Source organism: Neopsephotus bourkii, unplaced genomic scaffold (assembly GCF_033783945.1).
Source record: "Neopsephotus bourkii isolate Nb327-2 ecotype Australia unplaced genomic scaffold, CSIRO-AGI_Nbou_v1 NB_1825, whole genome shotgun sequence".
NCBI lineage: Eukaryota > Metazoa > Chordata > Aves > Psittaciformes > Psittacidae > Neopsephotus > Neopsephotus bourkii.
In genome coordinates, this window is record NW_026902298.1 from 12281251 (window position 1) to 12297234 (window position 15984).

At 41.4% G+C, this 15984-nt stretch overlaps 1 protein-coding gene across 3 annotated transcripts in view; it reads right to left on the reverse strand.

The window, feature by feature from the left end:
• Positions 1-15984, reverse strand: part of RPAP1 (RNA polymerase II associated protein 1) — a 42370-nt gene that overhangs the window by 12780 nt on the left and 13606 nt on the right. For all 3 annotated transcript variants that reach the window (XM_061343590.1, XM_061343588.1, XM_061343589.1), the window contains exons 7-17: positions 15028-15234; positions 11295-11410; positions 10794-10892; positions 10238-10339; positions 9323-9490; positions 6785-6970; positions 4927-5061; positions 4551-4730; positions 2405-2562; positions 907-1086; positions 37-238 (exon numbers count right to left, since the gene is read on the reverse strand). In XM_061343590.1, coding sequence (XP_061199574.1) covers positions 37-238; positions 907-1086; positions 2405-2562; positions 4551-4730; positions 4927-5061; positions 6785-6970; positions 9323-9490; positions 10238-10339; positions 10794-10892; positions 11295-11410; positions 15028-15234 — 1733 coding nt within the window. The remainder of the gene's footprint in view (positions 1-36; positions 239-906; positions 1087-2404; positions 2563-4550; positions 4731-4926; positions 5062-6784; positions 6971-9322; positions 9491-10237; positions 10340-10793; positions 10893-11294; positions 11411-15027; positions 15235-15984) is intronic.

Below are 15984 nucleotides of genomic sequence, written 5' to 3' on the forward strand. Positions count from 1 at the left end.
TGAGATGAAAAGACAACCTGTATCTTCAGGCCTTACCTGCTGGCTACAAGCACTGTAATACACTCCCAAGTAGATCATGTAAGTTGTGGTCAGAGGCTGGAGAGTGTGCCAAGTTTCTGTCTGGGGTATCTCCTGGAGGAATTTTTTCAGACTGGTCTCCAGGAAGGGCTGCAAGCCTGACACTTGATTCCAGGATACGGGAGGAGGAGGAACCTGTTCACTATCTTCTGAGCTATTACTGAAACATAATTGAAGAATAATACAGGATAGCAAATATGTCTCAGAAACAACTGTCTCTTTAAACAATCATTTTTAACAGCAAGACTTCCAAAGGCACATAGTCTGGAAGCTGGTACCCGACAATAGCCACTAAGGGAAAAACAGTTCTTTGCACATTCCCACACACCAGACTTAATCAATTTTGGCATCAAAAACCATGCAGAAGCTACTCAGGAAAGTCAAAGTGTCTTCATCTGCACTACTCTGTCTTCGAGCTATGCTCTAGTTTTACTGTACATGCTACCTCAGTATCCAGCTTTAGCTAAAAGTTTCTGGCTTTTCACCAGAAAAAGTACCTGTTTCTTCAGCAAACGCTACTGCTTTGATGTCTATCAAAACCAACCAACTTTTAATCCTGATCCATCTTGGTCTCTGCAGAGAGGTTCTTTCCTCCAAAGCTTGGAGAGGTTACTATTTTTCCCCCAAAGGGAAGATCAAAGGAGCTTCCAAGCTCCTTTCAGCAGGACATTTGGCTAACACTGCACTTGTGCCCCACAGCTGGAGGCAGATTTCCACTCCTGCCTCTTACCAGGCAGACAAAAAGAAGTTGATAGCCAGGTCTCCAAATGGAAGAGAAGACAGGATGCCAGCTACTCAGACACACAACTGGTGACAGAGGGGGCCTACCTGCTCAGGTTGGCCTGCAGCTCCGCAGCATAGCCTGCTGTTTGTGTCACATGTATCAGTAGAGTAACTACTGCTGTAGCTCGCTGGACAGACAACTCGGTCATACAGCTCTTCTCACTGCAAGTGCTGAGCAGCTCAGGTAGGGACTGCAGTATCCTCACCAGCACAGGGTAGAGATCCCTAGAGTATGAATCACAGAATAGATGAGGTTGGAAAGGGTCTCTGGAGATCGCCTATAGTTCAACTCCCTGCTCGAGACAGTCAGCTAGAGCAAGTTTGCCCAGCAATTTGTCCAGTTGAATTCTGAGTATCTTCAAGGATGGAGAGTCCACAATCTTCCTGTGCAACCTGCTCCAGTGTTTGATCACCTTCACAGGTGTAGGAAATATTTTTTACTAAGTGAAATTTCCGGTATTTCCATTTGTGCCCGTCGCTGCTTGTACTTCCACTTCACACCACTGAAAAAACCTGCCTCTACCTTCTTTGCATCCTCCCGTTGCACAGAGATTGCTAAAATGAGATTATGACAACCACCATCACCACCAAAACAACAAAAACGAAAAAAGATGACAAAAAAGAATATTGTCTTTCATATGAATAGGGCCTCCCTAATACTCTGCCTCCAAGAAGATAATCTCAAGGAAAAAGCTATTTTTATTTTATTCCTGATTCCTTACTTCTCAAATTCTCAGCCAAACGATTTGCATTATCATCAGTGGTGATAATGCAAACTCAAGGAATCTTCTGCTCTTTGTCTTTCCTCAATGTTATTTACAATGCAAACCTATATACAGTTTTTACTCTTTATTAACCAATTCACCTGACTGGGCTGGAGAACACAATGTTGCATAGGAACAATCTCCCTTCTGACTCCCTTGGCCTCCCTTTTACTCTTCAGAGCAACTCCACAGCCATCTCTGTGCTTCCAAGTCAGTGCAATGACAGGAATAAGCTTCAATGCTTAAGATAGCTCAGACTTATCCCAGCGCAGACCCTGATGGTCATGCACAAGAACTTGTACCAAACTGAAAGTGGATGTGGCATACAGCTTGTGTGCATCACTCTGCCTCACTTAGCATGCACGCTGGTGACTGCTGCCCAGACTGCCTTCAGAGCATCAGATTCAGCCCTAAGTGTGTTGCAAACTATACGTGCTGATGTCACACAAACACAGATTATCCATGCCTTCAAGGGGAAAAAAGATGCAGCCCTAAAAAGCTGGGGTAATCTCCCATAGTACAGAGAGGAAACAACAAAATACCAACCCTTAAACACAGAAGACAAAAGAATAACCAGAAAATACCATACTCAACTCAAATACCTATAAGGAACTTGGAATTTTACTGCAGGAGGCCATAGATAAGACTTCAGGGAGATAAGACTCCCTGAAGGGAGGTAGAAACCGAGCCTGGAAATCCCTATATTGGCCTCTCTGGAACAGGGTGTCTGTTTTCCCTGTTGTGCCTCCCACCTTCATTTCTCCAGCTTCAGACTGTACCTGTAGAGATCACAGGCTTGACCATAGGCAGCAGCCACAGCCCACAACCGGAAGGCTTCCGTGCTTAGCCTGATGGCTTCTTCCCTTGGCAGCAGCAGATCCACTGGGTCTTCAGCTATAAAGCGACTCAACCGACTTTTCATTTCAAATTTGTTAAACTGGAAACCAAACAAACCAGAGAGAAAAGAATAAACAACAGAAAAAGACAAAGGGATAAGAGGTATCAGCGGAATGCATCATCACCACATTACTCTGACACACCAGAAGAGCTGCACATTTCATTTCAGCTCATTCTCAACTCCTCTTGCCCTGCTCAAATCTGCCTTTATCTTATGTAATCTCAAGGAGTACATTTCAAAGGATCAATAAATGGTCAAAGGCCCTTATGAGAGAAGTATTCCTGGAAGGGACACCTAGGTGTTACCTAATCCGTTTCTAACACAAATCAACTACACATAAATCATTTCTGACAGAGGTTTCTCCACCCCACACACTCTTGGTTTGGATGCTCTCTGCAGCATTTAACTAATTTTAAGAAAATACATGTTTATCCTTCTTTAAGTGGTCATAACTAGTACTCTACCAGTCAAGATTACCTGTAAAGATACATCTAATGAAAAACACTGTACACAAAAGTACTGAATTGATGCTGCTTTTGGGAGGTCAAACTAAATGGCTTTCAGAGGTCCTACCACCTAAATCTTTCTATGATTCTTTCACAAAAAGGGTGCCTCCTGCCTGTTACTTTTATAAGATGATAGCATTTTGATGCCTTGGAAATGTTCTGAGGCTATTTTGGTGTTGAATTAAGCACGGGCATGACTCATTTGCAGTTCTCTAGAAATAATTTTTATCCTCCCCAACAACTGGGTATTTTTGTGTAGCCATAAGAAAAAAAAAAAAAAAAAAGGGAGCTTCTCTCTTCCTCTCCCCCATATAAAAAAGAGCTTGTATGTGATCTGTCTAAACAAATGAGGTAACAATGTCTTTTTCACAACACAAGGACATATTATAGATAACTACAAATTCAAATGCTTGAGACATCCTGCAGGGAAATCAATGCACACCAGCAAGGAATCAAAAGAAGCTGATGAATCAAACAATTAATTCTGACACCACTCCTACAGAACAGAGCACAAAGTCAAATTTACTTCCAGTGGAGGAAGATGGAAGAATTTTGTTGTTGGCTGAAATAAATTCATGCATTGATGATTTTGATTTAGTTTGTTATTATCTTCCATTCCCCTGTTCAAGTGCGTGTAACAGGCCATATGAGAGTGCAACAGAACCGAAGCCCAAATAGTTTATTGTAAGCAATAAACCTTGCGGCTAAAAGCAAGTGGAACCTTGTAAGCAATTTGTCATGCCTTGATACACCTGGAGTACACAAAGCCTGAAACAGAGTAAAGCTCAGAGATTTTCTATTATGCTACTAGCACCACTTACAGCCTTTAAATATCCCACTACCCATGATCAGCATGTTATTCTATGTATTTTATAGCACAGGCTGGTGTTCTGCTGCTGAGGTTAGCAATTTACTGGATGGCAATTTATTAGATGCTGTTAACAATACTAACCCAAAAACCCTAAGAAGTGCTCACTGCACTGTAATGGATGCTGCTCATGGTAGATGTTATGCATTTATAGCGTCAGTACGATGACATATATGAGTGAATGCAATTATCTCTGAAGTGGAAAACCTGTCCAGAAGTAGGTAAGAGGAGCTGGAAATACTGATGAATGCCCTCAGAGTTATTAAGACAAATTAATGGCAGAAAAGTCCAGCCATGGTCATAAAAGAAGGATAGCAATTTAGTCTCTGGTTTATACGGTCCTGCCTGTCACTGGAACACAGGAGAACACAGAGCATCACACACCATGTGCTCTAAACATCTGCTATTGGTCAGTATCACTGGGCTGTGCTATGTGATTTTGCATACAGTAAAAAGCTTGAGGCAGTTCTTCTACTGGTACACAGCAGAAGCATCATTATTAGGACAATGTCAGTAATTCCTTCAAAATACATGCACCGTCTTCACAGTGATTATTCCAGCTTCAGCTCAGTCACCTCCAGTTAATCTTCTGTCTTTACTTACACAGAACAAAGACCTTTGCAATCAGAAAAGCTCTTCTGAGAAGCACTCACCAGCCTGGCTGTTGCATTTCGGCCTCCACATGCCAACACTCTGATGAATTTCATAGCAGTGGCACAGGGAACTCCATGGAGGCTGGTGAGCAGAAACCCTGGTTCTGCTACTTGGGGATCCCACTGAGTAGGGAGAAATTCCCTGACAATGGTCTCAATCAACCGAGGACAGTCGAGCAGCTGAAGAGAAACAGCAGGCACAGTATAACTAAGGCAGCACAAGTAACTAAAGGTATGCAGTTATGCAGACATACAAAAGACATGCAAAACACACAAGTTTGTTTGATCTCCTTGCCATAACTTTGCCTGCTTCTTTCTCCCTTTATTCACACCTGTCTTTTACCATTCACCAGCTCCTGCACAATGGGAGATTTACCTGGTTGCATGCTTCAGAAGAGTGCCTTGCTATGTGGGTGAGGATGTGCAGTATATCTAGGACTACTGTTGGAACAGGTCGTACCACCTCCAGGATGTATCTCAGCCGGTGCTGGATCCGTGTCTTCAAAAGTCCCTGGGGGAAGAAAGGGGAGGAATGAAAAAATCCATTATACTCTTTACAATTGCTCTCTGAACTGCAGTTGCTGGAAGACAAAAGGAGATTCAATTACATCTCCTGCAGGGTGACAGTTTTAAAATTACCAGTGGGGAGTCAAAGAAAAAAGTTTCTGTGGATTTGCTAGTACATAAGCAAATGAGCAAGGCTAACTGAACTTCTGTTCTGAATCCAACCACTAGTGGGGTTTGGGCACTTATATTTTCATACTCTGGAAAACAAAAGTAATGCGGAATAAAAAAATAACCTTCCCTATAAAAGACTACTAAAATCTAACGTAGATGAAAAGGGTTCTCATGCTCCTTGAATCATTTTGGGTAGACACCACCTCCAGCACTCTGCCTGACAGTATCTGTCATGTCAGACAAAGCTGACAGAAGCAAAGAACAGACCCAAATTCCTGGTTTGCAGCAGGAAAAGAGATGCAGAAAAATTATGTTATTTTTATATTACATTTCACAGAGAAGAAGACCCTGATCAGTGTCAATTCTAGGAAACAAGTCTTCAGTTTAAGTGACAGCATCACACACTCCTAGTTCTGAGAAAAGGCAACTCCATAACACCAGAGTTCATAGTACTGACACCTCTAAACAGCTGCAGCCAAGCAACGTTATAGTTCTAGGCCTGACTGAGTTCAGATCTAGTTTAAGTACTCCAACAGTGTGGAGTAATTGGGTTACAACAGCCAGTAACCAGGTGTGAAATGGAATTTCACAACAACTAGAAGAGTGGAGAATTTTGTCCCAAATATCTCCTGAGATCATGCCACTTGGAACAAGGTAAAATCCATTACGCTGAACCATGCAACTGCTTCCAAAATCACAAACTGGTCTCATGTCCTATCTACAACTCTTTTGTTAAGCTTTTTAAACAGTGTCACCTAGTAGAATACAACTGAAATCATGAAACCTCTAAACAAGACCCTAAGCCCAAGTACCCTATGCCAAAGTGCCATTGGAACACAGGCTCAAGGACTTGGATTATGTGATGACTTAGTGACAAGTAACTAAATGAAGGTTTTAATGATTGCAGCAGGGAAGAGTGTAGCACCAGCTCCACCAACGCTGAATATAAGATAACAAAAACTGCTATTTTTACAACTCCTGTTAGGAATGTGGGATTAGGCTTAAATATGTGAGTAATTCCTTCCAAATTATGCAACTACCTTAGAAATGCAAATATGAAGAATGAAACTGGAGAAATGCTAAGTAGCCAGCTTATGTCAAATATAAAATGAATGCCATTGCACAACTCTGACTAGTTCTGAACTATCTAGCTGTGATGATCATTTTTAAATTCACAAAAGTGCATACAGACACTTTAATAATGGTTGGAACCTTTCCACTTTTAACTCAAGCAGGTGAGCTTGAAAATCATGTCTGTATGCAGTCTTCCAGCAAGTCTTGGAAGGTCACCAATATGCTTGTTGCCAATTTCCCTAGAGGAAGGTAGAGATACTTAATGATACTACAGCCACACATGTCAAGTCTCAACATTTTTAGAGATCAATAAGATTACCTTCCTGGTAATATATGACAGAAACAAAACATCCAACAGCCAGGGAAGAGCTCTAATTCTTGTTCAGAATGTTGGTAATAACATCCACAGGAGTGTAGATGGTTCAACAACACACACAGATCCTATTTTCCTAAAAGGATTTCAGCTATAGCTCTATGCTTACCTTTACAACATCGTATCGGGCCACGTCTGGATCTGGCTTGTTTTCATCTTTTAACTTTGTATCTCGAGACTTCTCTGCTCCATTTAATTCTTCATCTTCCTCCTCCTCCTCTTCCTCCTCATTGTTGGGGACAAACGGGAATGCAGCCATTCCTTGATACCATGAGAAAGTCCAATCAAGATATTTCTGTAAGAAGAGTAAAGACACACAAACTGAAATTCTCACAAGGAAGTCATGAAAGACATAAAAAATTCAAGGATGCTTTTGATTATGGAATGCTTTGATGATTCCCACTTAACCCCAGGGAAACAGTAACACCATAAAAGTGACTGTGAACAGGTACAAGCAGAAAGCAATGCATTTCCACAGAAGCGATTTTAACCTATGACCCACACACACTTGAGAAACCATGCAAAGCAATTACTGTGAGGTGAATTAAATCCATTACAAAGGTTAACAGAAATGCAGCTTGACTGGAAAATGTTTAAGTTACAAACAAACAAACCAACCACCAAGGCTCTAGAAGTTAAATCGGAATTTGCATTTATTGCCTCTATTCCCACTCCTGGACCTGTGTGGAACTGAGGTTACAAATAACACAGAATGGTGATGTAAAAATTGCTATGTTAGAATAGAACAGTCCCTGGTGTGTTTGTTCATGTTTGTTTGAATGCCCTTCAGCTTCAGCAGATTAAACAAAAATCCCTTCTTTGTTCAGAGCTAATGACAGTGTCAGATACTTTCAAGATCTGTGCCCATGCTGCAATATGTGAGCTTTCAACTCTTCGGAGATTGCTCCCATAACAGACCTACTTCTCTCAAAGTGTTTTAAAACATAAAGGATGGTGAAACTGAAAGTTTGCACCACCAAGAGCTGCTTTAGATTTCCACTTCCTGAAAAGGAAATTAGAAGTAACTACCAATTAGTCTGAAAATACATGACTAAACCCTGAGCTTGTTTGAAACATTTCAAATGCAAGTGCCAAGGAAGCAGAAGGTATTATCAAGCATTAAAAAAGAGTAATAAAAAGGCAATATAAAGCCAAGTTGGTTGGTGAGTGAATGACATGGTCAGAAGAAGCCTGACTTCAGGGGATGAAACTACATGTCCATCTGGAATACAGCGCTTGGGACTGTAGCCTTCCTTCCACAAAAAGAAGGAAAAGCACAAGACAGAGTACCTGGGTCTTCAAAGTAAACAGAGAGAAAAGTGCTTCATTCCCATAGCCATTTATGAACAAACAATACCTTCAGGCAGCATCATTTTTACATGTGTTCTACTTCTGTGTTTACAGTGGGGATAAATCGTGTTTGCTTTACAAAACCTGGAGCAAAAGGCCAGACCTCCAGCCCTGTCCCTTCCTCAGAGACTTTTTGAAACCCAGCAGCACAAAGACACAAAGCAGAAACAAAGAAGGCACAAAGAAGGACTTCCCAAATGAGAAAATACACAGACACAGCACTCACAGTGCTGCTTTTGGCATCGAGGGAGTCAGCAATCCCTGCTTATACTAGACATCACACCACAAGCTCTGATCTGAGAATCAGAGCACTACAGACAGTTATAAACCAGAAAAATATCAAAAGAAAGAAAAGCACGTCAAGAAGCCTATGCATAGCATTCACAGCACTTGCAATGGGTGGGCAGGACTTCTACTAGAAGCAGAACACCTTTCTACTAGAAAAGGAGCAAGATGTAGAGAAAGCCACCTAGCCCTTCGTTTTAATTGCCTCCCCACTAGGGATAGCTCTAAAGGCCCACGAGAAGTTGCAAGGGGCTTCTTGAGATCTATCCACTTTTTACTACCACCAGTCCCTTTGCAGTCAGACATAACAGCAGTTCTCATGAAAGGAACCTAAAACACAGCCTAGAGCATACTTGGTCTGTAATGGACTGCTTCTGCCCAAGCAGGAAGACATCTTAGTCTTGCTGTTCAGGGCTCTCTAGTATCTCTGAACACCCAAATGAAGTTTCAATCTTTTAACAGGTAAAAAAGCATCAAGAAGAAAATACACACATAAGAAGGCAAAATTAAGTATGTATTAGTTTAAGAAAAGCACGTAAGGACAGCAGAAAATGGACAATGAGAGAAAACAAAGCATCATTCTGAGACTTAAGGGGAAGCAGGGAAAATATTTAATCTGTTCAGAAGCAGAAAAACTACAAAACAAGAAGCCAACAAAAGAGACCATATTAAAAAAAATGTACACATACAGTAGTATTATCCTGATCTAGATTGTAAAGATGTAAAAAGGAACAGAACCTCAGCAACCTGCACTGGATTTATCATGGAGCAGAGCTAATTCAAACAGGACAAAAAGACATCCTGAGAGACTGCTATCCCAGTTTGAGAGACTGAATCTCTCAAACTGGGATAACACACTGCCTTGTCTGCCCCAGCGCACAGCAATTCTATTGACTATTAAACTAACCGATCCAGCAAGCCTTTGTTTAAGCCACTTACCATGTCTTCTCATGCTGATTCCTGTAAACAGTTCAGCATGAAATCAAACCCAGGCAGTCAGTAATTGTCTCACCTCATCATCAAGTGACACCAGCAGAGCCCGGAGAGCACCAACAGCTGCTGCCATGACATTATCCACTGTATCATCCAGCGAGAAGCGCAGCAAGAAGAGAAACCCAGCATCAAGCAGCAGACGCAGAATGCTGCCCTTCAAGGAGGAAACAAACTCTCCAGCCCTGGCCTGAAATGCATACCACACAGTCAGTCTTAAAGCTGTCTCATTCTACATACTTGCCTCTTCCTATTTCTACTGTAAAGCAGCTAAATCGAGTGTCAGGGTTTTTTCCCTTATTTTCCCCTCCTTACATTCCACAGAAGCATGTAACACCAGTTTCTTGATGCAAAAACCTTTCTTTCTAAAGCCTGGAAGCATCTCCTGACTTCAGCCTGTTCTGCCCATCATTCTTCTCAAAATCACCCTGTTTCTTCTCTGTCTCCACTGCTATTAGAGGGCAGGTTGGCACTTCCTCTAAGAGTTAGGCGGAAATGTGCACAGAAGTAAATATTCATTCCGCTTTATGCTACTGGCACATCACTCTGAGTAGGACTGGTTCATATAGAAGAAGCACGTTATGAAGCTGGCTCAGGCAACAGGACTGAAAGGGTTACTGACAGGGATATAGGTTTGTCACAAAAGTAACACCAAAAAAAACCCCTAACTTGTGTCCAAATCAACAAGAGAACTGAAGCTGCAGCACTGCTGCTGAACAACACTTGGAAGCATCTCCCTCCAGAGAAACCTGAAACTCTGTTATCTCCCAACCCTTAACTTTTCTAACAGTAAGGACCATCCCAGTGAAAAAGAATGCCCTGCTACTGATTTTTCCCACTTTCATTGCATAGTACAAAGAACTTGTACCAGAGAACTCTGGCCCTGATCCACCAGAAACCTGAGTTATGGGAAGGAATTCCACAGGAACTGACTTACCTTTTGAACAATGCGACCCAAGACCTGCAGAGCCAGTGTCCTTTGCTGAATAACTTGGCTGCGAGACAAATGAAAGAGCTCTTGGAGAGAATAACCAGCCCTCTAAATGGGGGGGGACACCAAAACAAAACAACAAAACAACTCAGCTATAGGTATAAACAGGCCCCTTCAAATAAGATTAATTGTGAAATACTGCATAATGGGAGATAAACTGCAATGCACTGTTGTTTGCTGCTTTGTGGCAATTGTAAGAGTTTCTAATCATTGATATGACAGGAGAAAACTGAACTTCTTATGAAAAGGATGTATGTGCAGCTTTTCCAACACCACAAATCCTCAATGGCATTAAAGAGAAAAGGCATTAATGGAGCTTTCTGCAAGAGAAGCAGTTAATGTATACAGCCCAGCTTCCCTTCAAGAGCTTGTTTCAAAAGAAAAATCACCTGTCTGCACTTTCCTAAGGTTTTTGTTACTAAAAGGCCTCTGCACAAAAGGAATCTGCCAAATTAAACACAGGAAACAAATGCGTGTACCCTTCCTACTACATTACACCCACCTCTGCCTCTTCTCCATGGTGATGCAGGCCTAGATGTGTTGGTAAATCAGCATCTGCAGGAATCAATTCTCCTTTTAAACTGAATCGAGCTTGCATTCCCTACAACAAAAGGGTGAAAGGAGAAAAAGATTGTTTCTATTGCCTTCCACTCCATTCATCACTTCAAACACCGCTTCTTGTATCACTGCTGGAAGGGAAGAGTTCAAACACTCCTCAGCTCAGACCTCAAATTCTTAAGAAGTATTCCCCTCTTTCTTAGCTTTCAGACCTGTTTCATCTCAGATTACAGCAGGCAAACTTTCATTTCCCAGTTCTCTTGAGCATGACAGCCCGAACTGTCCACCTATCATCCCATCCTGTGGAAAAAAATGGGAAATCTCCCAGCCCAATGAATTCTTACATATTAACTACATGACCAGTTTCTGATGCCTTCAAAACTGTAACTGCTGAGAAGCATGACCCAGACACAAACACAAAAAACAACAGTTCCTGCTTTCAAACCTTTTTGGTTTTCTTCTGCTGAGGCAAGGGCAAATCCTTCATCCATTCCAGCTTCTCAAATTCCACATTGTCCATGTGAATCCATTCCTTCTTGGGCTTCACAGGCAGATCATCATCTTTGTGGGGGGAAAAAATAGCAGTCTTACCTTCCAAGACAGGAATGAAGATACTACTATTCCCTCTTCGCCAAGCTACTTGGCTTATATACAAGATTCATGTAAAATAAGAAAACGGTTTTCAAACTGACTGTTGGCTGATGCATAAACATCAAAGGTTTGAAGCTATTTTCATCTTTCATGAGAGCTACAAAAGGAAGTGAACGGCACTGTAATGAAATTCACAGACAAGGCTAATTTAGGAGAATTTGAGCAGAAGTCAGGACACAAATAAGGCAAAGTGATCAGACCCAGGGCAGAAAAATAGTATGAACCTTACTTTTGAGAAAGCAAACCATGTGTCATCCAGGAAGGGGAATGCTAGAGGAGATGTGAAATGAGTCAAAAGTATTAATCATAGAATAGCTTGGGTTGGAAAGGACCTTAAGATCATCCAGTTCCAACCCCCTGCCATGGGCAGGGACACCTCGCACTAAACTATGTCACCCAAGACTCCATCCAACCTGGCCCTGAACAATGGAGAAAGGTTCAAGCAAATTATTGGAAACCAGTATGATTTCAGCCCAGATACACTACAGAGAGCACAAACACTACTGATCATGCTTTCATTGCATCTGTGATGCTGCTCTTCATCCCATGTCCCTCACTAAAGGCTTGAGAAGATCAGCTTGAGAAGATCAAAACAGCAGAGAACATACACAGCTTGCCTGAGAAACAGCTCAGCAGGGAACCTGGACAGCTGAACAAGAATTTCAAAGGTTGAAGTACTAAAGGAAGAAAGTACTGATTTAACTTTCTAAAGTGCTTTGGCTAGAAGAATCTTGGAAACAAGATATTTATACCTGACATCACAAGAGTTGCCCTAGGAAAGAGACAGAAGAATCTCACAAGTGAAGGGACAGGAGAAAAATAACCAGAAATTATGTGAACACTAGGAAAGGTAATGCTTTGCTACTAAGATACTATGCCGTACTGCCAAGAGAAGAGATGAGCTAAGAAGTCCTTGCTGTCTCAAGAGACATCACACATTAGAATAGGAACAGGCAGTCTGAGGGCATGAGAAGCATGAGAAGCAGCAGCATCACTCCTGCTGGAGCAGCCCAGCATTCATTTGCATTGCAGCTATTAACCCTGGTGCCCTGGTCTTCACTTGTAAGGAACAATGAATCCCACTGAGATGTTCTTCTTTCATCCCATCTTTCCCTGCTGATAACTGGCCTGAAACCTAACCTTTTAATTTCCTCCAATTAGCAGATAAACTTTCAGGAAGGGCACTCATCCTTTTTAGGATGAAGCTTCACCCTTATGATCAATGTGGTATTGAGTCAGGCAGGGAACCAAGCACAGAGTTATCTTCCTCAGCCAGAAAGCTGTTCCACAGAATTTTAGCCAAAGGCTCAGCACACATTTAAACTGAAGAGAGGAAAAAGCATCTGAAACGTAAGAAAGCTGAATGCTTGTGGGTGGTAGATGAAAAACTAGAGGAAATGATATCAGCAGAAAAATAAAATCTATTAATATTTGTAATTGTTTTCTCCATTAATCACTAAATTGATATGGTTGAGTTCATCATTCTATGAATAGGATTATGCATGTTATCACCAGCCCTTAGTATTATGATCTTGTCAACAAGAGAAGACAGAGATATTCCAAAGCATCAGCAGATTTTCCAGTTACTGAGAAATCCCTCTAGAGAAACACAAGCTGACAGTGCGAATGCAACATTTGCATTGAACTTTTTCAGAACTGGGCTGTATTAAAGGCTGCCACTCAACTTCTTCCCTTTCTTCTTTGTTCCCCTTTTGTCTCAGTGCCAGAATACACTCTTCCATTTGATAAGATTACAAGTTGCTGGATAAAGGCTTCTCTATCTTGCTTATTAGAAACAGTAGCCTTTTATCTCATTATGGGACAGGTTTGACTTTTGAGCAATCCCACTGCTTTGTGTCATCATCCTCTCCCTGGGGAAATTCAGAATGACCGTTTATGCTGAGTTACTTATGAGTTTACTTCTGAGCACAAAGAAATGCAAAATCCCAACACTAAGGGCTAATGTCTAATTAATATTTTACATATTGTGTTGTCCAAGATGGGCTGCAGACATCAACTCAGGTGCTGGAAAGGCCTCCCTTGGTTTTATAGCTTTCTTTGTTCTTTCAAATATCCTGGGAAAACTCCACATCTTTGCCATGGTCTTCCATGGGAAGCAAAAGATGCTGTCAGCACACAGTGCTCTGAACACTGAGCTATTCTCAAAAGCACTACTACAATCTCATTCAGCCTTTATTGGCTGAACAACCCACTCCCACTGCTCTCAGGCAAGTAAGAGCATCACTTAACCTGGTGCTGCTTGTGCACTCGATTGTTCTCAAAATAGAACAAAGAATTGTCTTTTTTATCAAGATGGATTCATGGAAAGTAAAACTTAGGAGACACAAAAAAGGCACTGTTCAGTGAAGTGTCTTCCTCAATAAGAGGCTAATCAGCTTTCCTTCTCCTGCACATGTACACATACATACCCTCACAGACTCATCCCTCTCATCAAGAAAATGTTGTTATCTCTTGCAAACACCAAGCTGAAAGCCAGAAGTGATTCAGAGACCTCTTTAATCAGTCTACATGTTGTACTGGGACACATAGAATGCATCAGAAGAGAGGATCAAGAGATGGAGAGAGACAAAAAATTGACATGAAACTGGGGATGAAGCATGCTAATGAGAGAGACATGCTATGAACAAAAGTATGGGGAAGATGAGAATAAGAGCCTAAAACCACAACACAGAAAAAGAGATGGCTAAAGAAAAAACTGCAGTGAGTAAAGCAGCAATAAGAGCAGAAGCTTAAGGGGAAAACACTTCTCCACCATGAGAATATATGGGTTGCTCTAGCTGCCGGAGATAAAGCAACTTTCTCCTCATACAGATATATTTTGAGTATTAATAGTATGAAGAGGCAACAGCTCTGTGCATTTCTTCCAAAAAAGGAGAAGAACATTCTACACTTTAATACTTCCTTCCATCAAAACACAAAGAAAAGAACTCTGTCCTGTGGAAATCACCACATGGGCTCTGAGATACAAGCCACAGAGTAGGGACACCAGGAGCATGTTATGGTAAGTCATATGTACACTATGTGAGCCATCTTCTTGAAGTAAGACTCTGCTCTCCATGCTATCCTATGCTCAAATCACTCTTACCTACCCAACAGCCTCCTGTCCCTTAGCAGTCCCAGTTAAAAGAAATTATTCAAGCAGCAGCTGAATCTCGCTACCACTCTTCTGTTTCCCTGTTCACACAATTGAACAGGAGAGCAATGTTATCTAGTTTAAAACACATCTTCTCTTCAAAGACTCCAGAACAAATTTCAAAACCAAAGCAAAATGTCCCACTGAACAGCTCACCTTCATTATGTAGTGTATTACCCTTCTAACCTATGGAGCCCAGCTGGAAATAAGAGAGATTTTCTTTCTTGACCCAAAATGTATGTACTTTTAAACATGGTAAATTCTGAGTTTGATAACTAATAACCGATGAAGTGCCACATCAATCCAATCTGGACTGATTAAATACCATACAAACCTTACATTTATGTTGAGAACATTAATAACATGCTCTTACCTGTGATTTCTACCTTCATATTTTCTTCTTCCCTTACAGATTCTCCCAGACCAGACTCCTGCATGGAAAGAGATGATCTTACACCATGCTGAGCCACAGGCAGAGATTCCACAAACTCCTCCTGTCTGTTCTGTTCCATTTTTAATTCCTTCTTCTGGCCTTCATTGCCACCACGTCGTGACTTCAAGAAAGCAACTAAACTGGGATCTGCAAGTATTGACAAAGAGACAGACAGAGATGCGACAAAGTCTCAAAATACTTGGTATGTCTATAGCTCCTGCTATTTATGTTTTAGTCTTTTCATTCCCATTCCACATGCCCTCTTTTTCTGTACCAACTATCACTTCTTGTCAAACTGAGACACTTGAATGATGAGACGAAACCAGAGAAAAAGCTGATAAAAGTCTTTCAAAGTAAAACCACTATAAAAATTCCAGTTATTCTCCCAGCTTACAAATAAAAAGAGGATAATTTCTTCCCCCCTCACTGCTACCAAAGAGGCACCATCATGGAGAGAATTCTGGTCCGTGATTTAGGGGAAGACAGTTTGCCTACTCAGTGCCACACTCAGTGGCAACAACCTGAACACTATAAGAATACATGGAACAGACACCACAGTGAATTACCTGCTCTTTATTAAGCTGCACTAGTGCTGCAGCGCATGGTCTAGATATTGTGTTAGAAGAAGATCTCGTTTGCTCTGAACTTACTCCCCATCCTGAGAGTCAACTATGGTCTGACAACATCCAGAAACATAATAATTCTTTTCATGCTTTGGAGAAGAGGAACATTTGGGAGGTAGGGGCGTTTTGAAGGATAGATAATATTCCTATGGCTCTAAAATAGGAAAATATCAGATGATCATAATTTTACTTTCAAATCTGCTTTGGATACCACACATCATTTTTGACTGAGCACTTTGTCTCCAAATACTTTTCATCTAGAATGCGGTGTTGA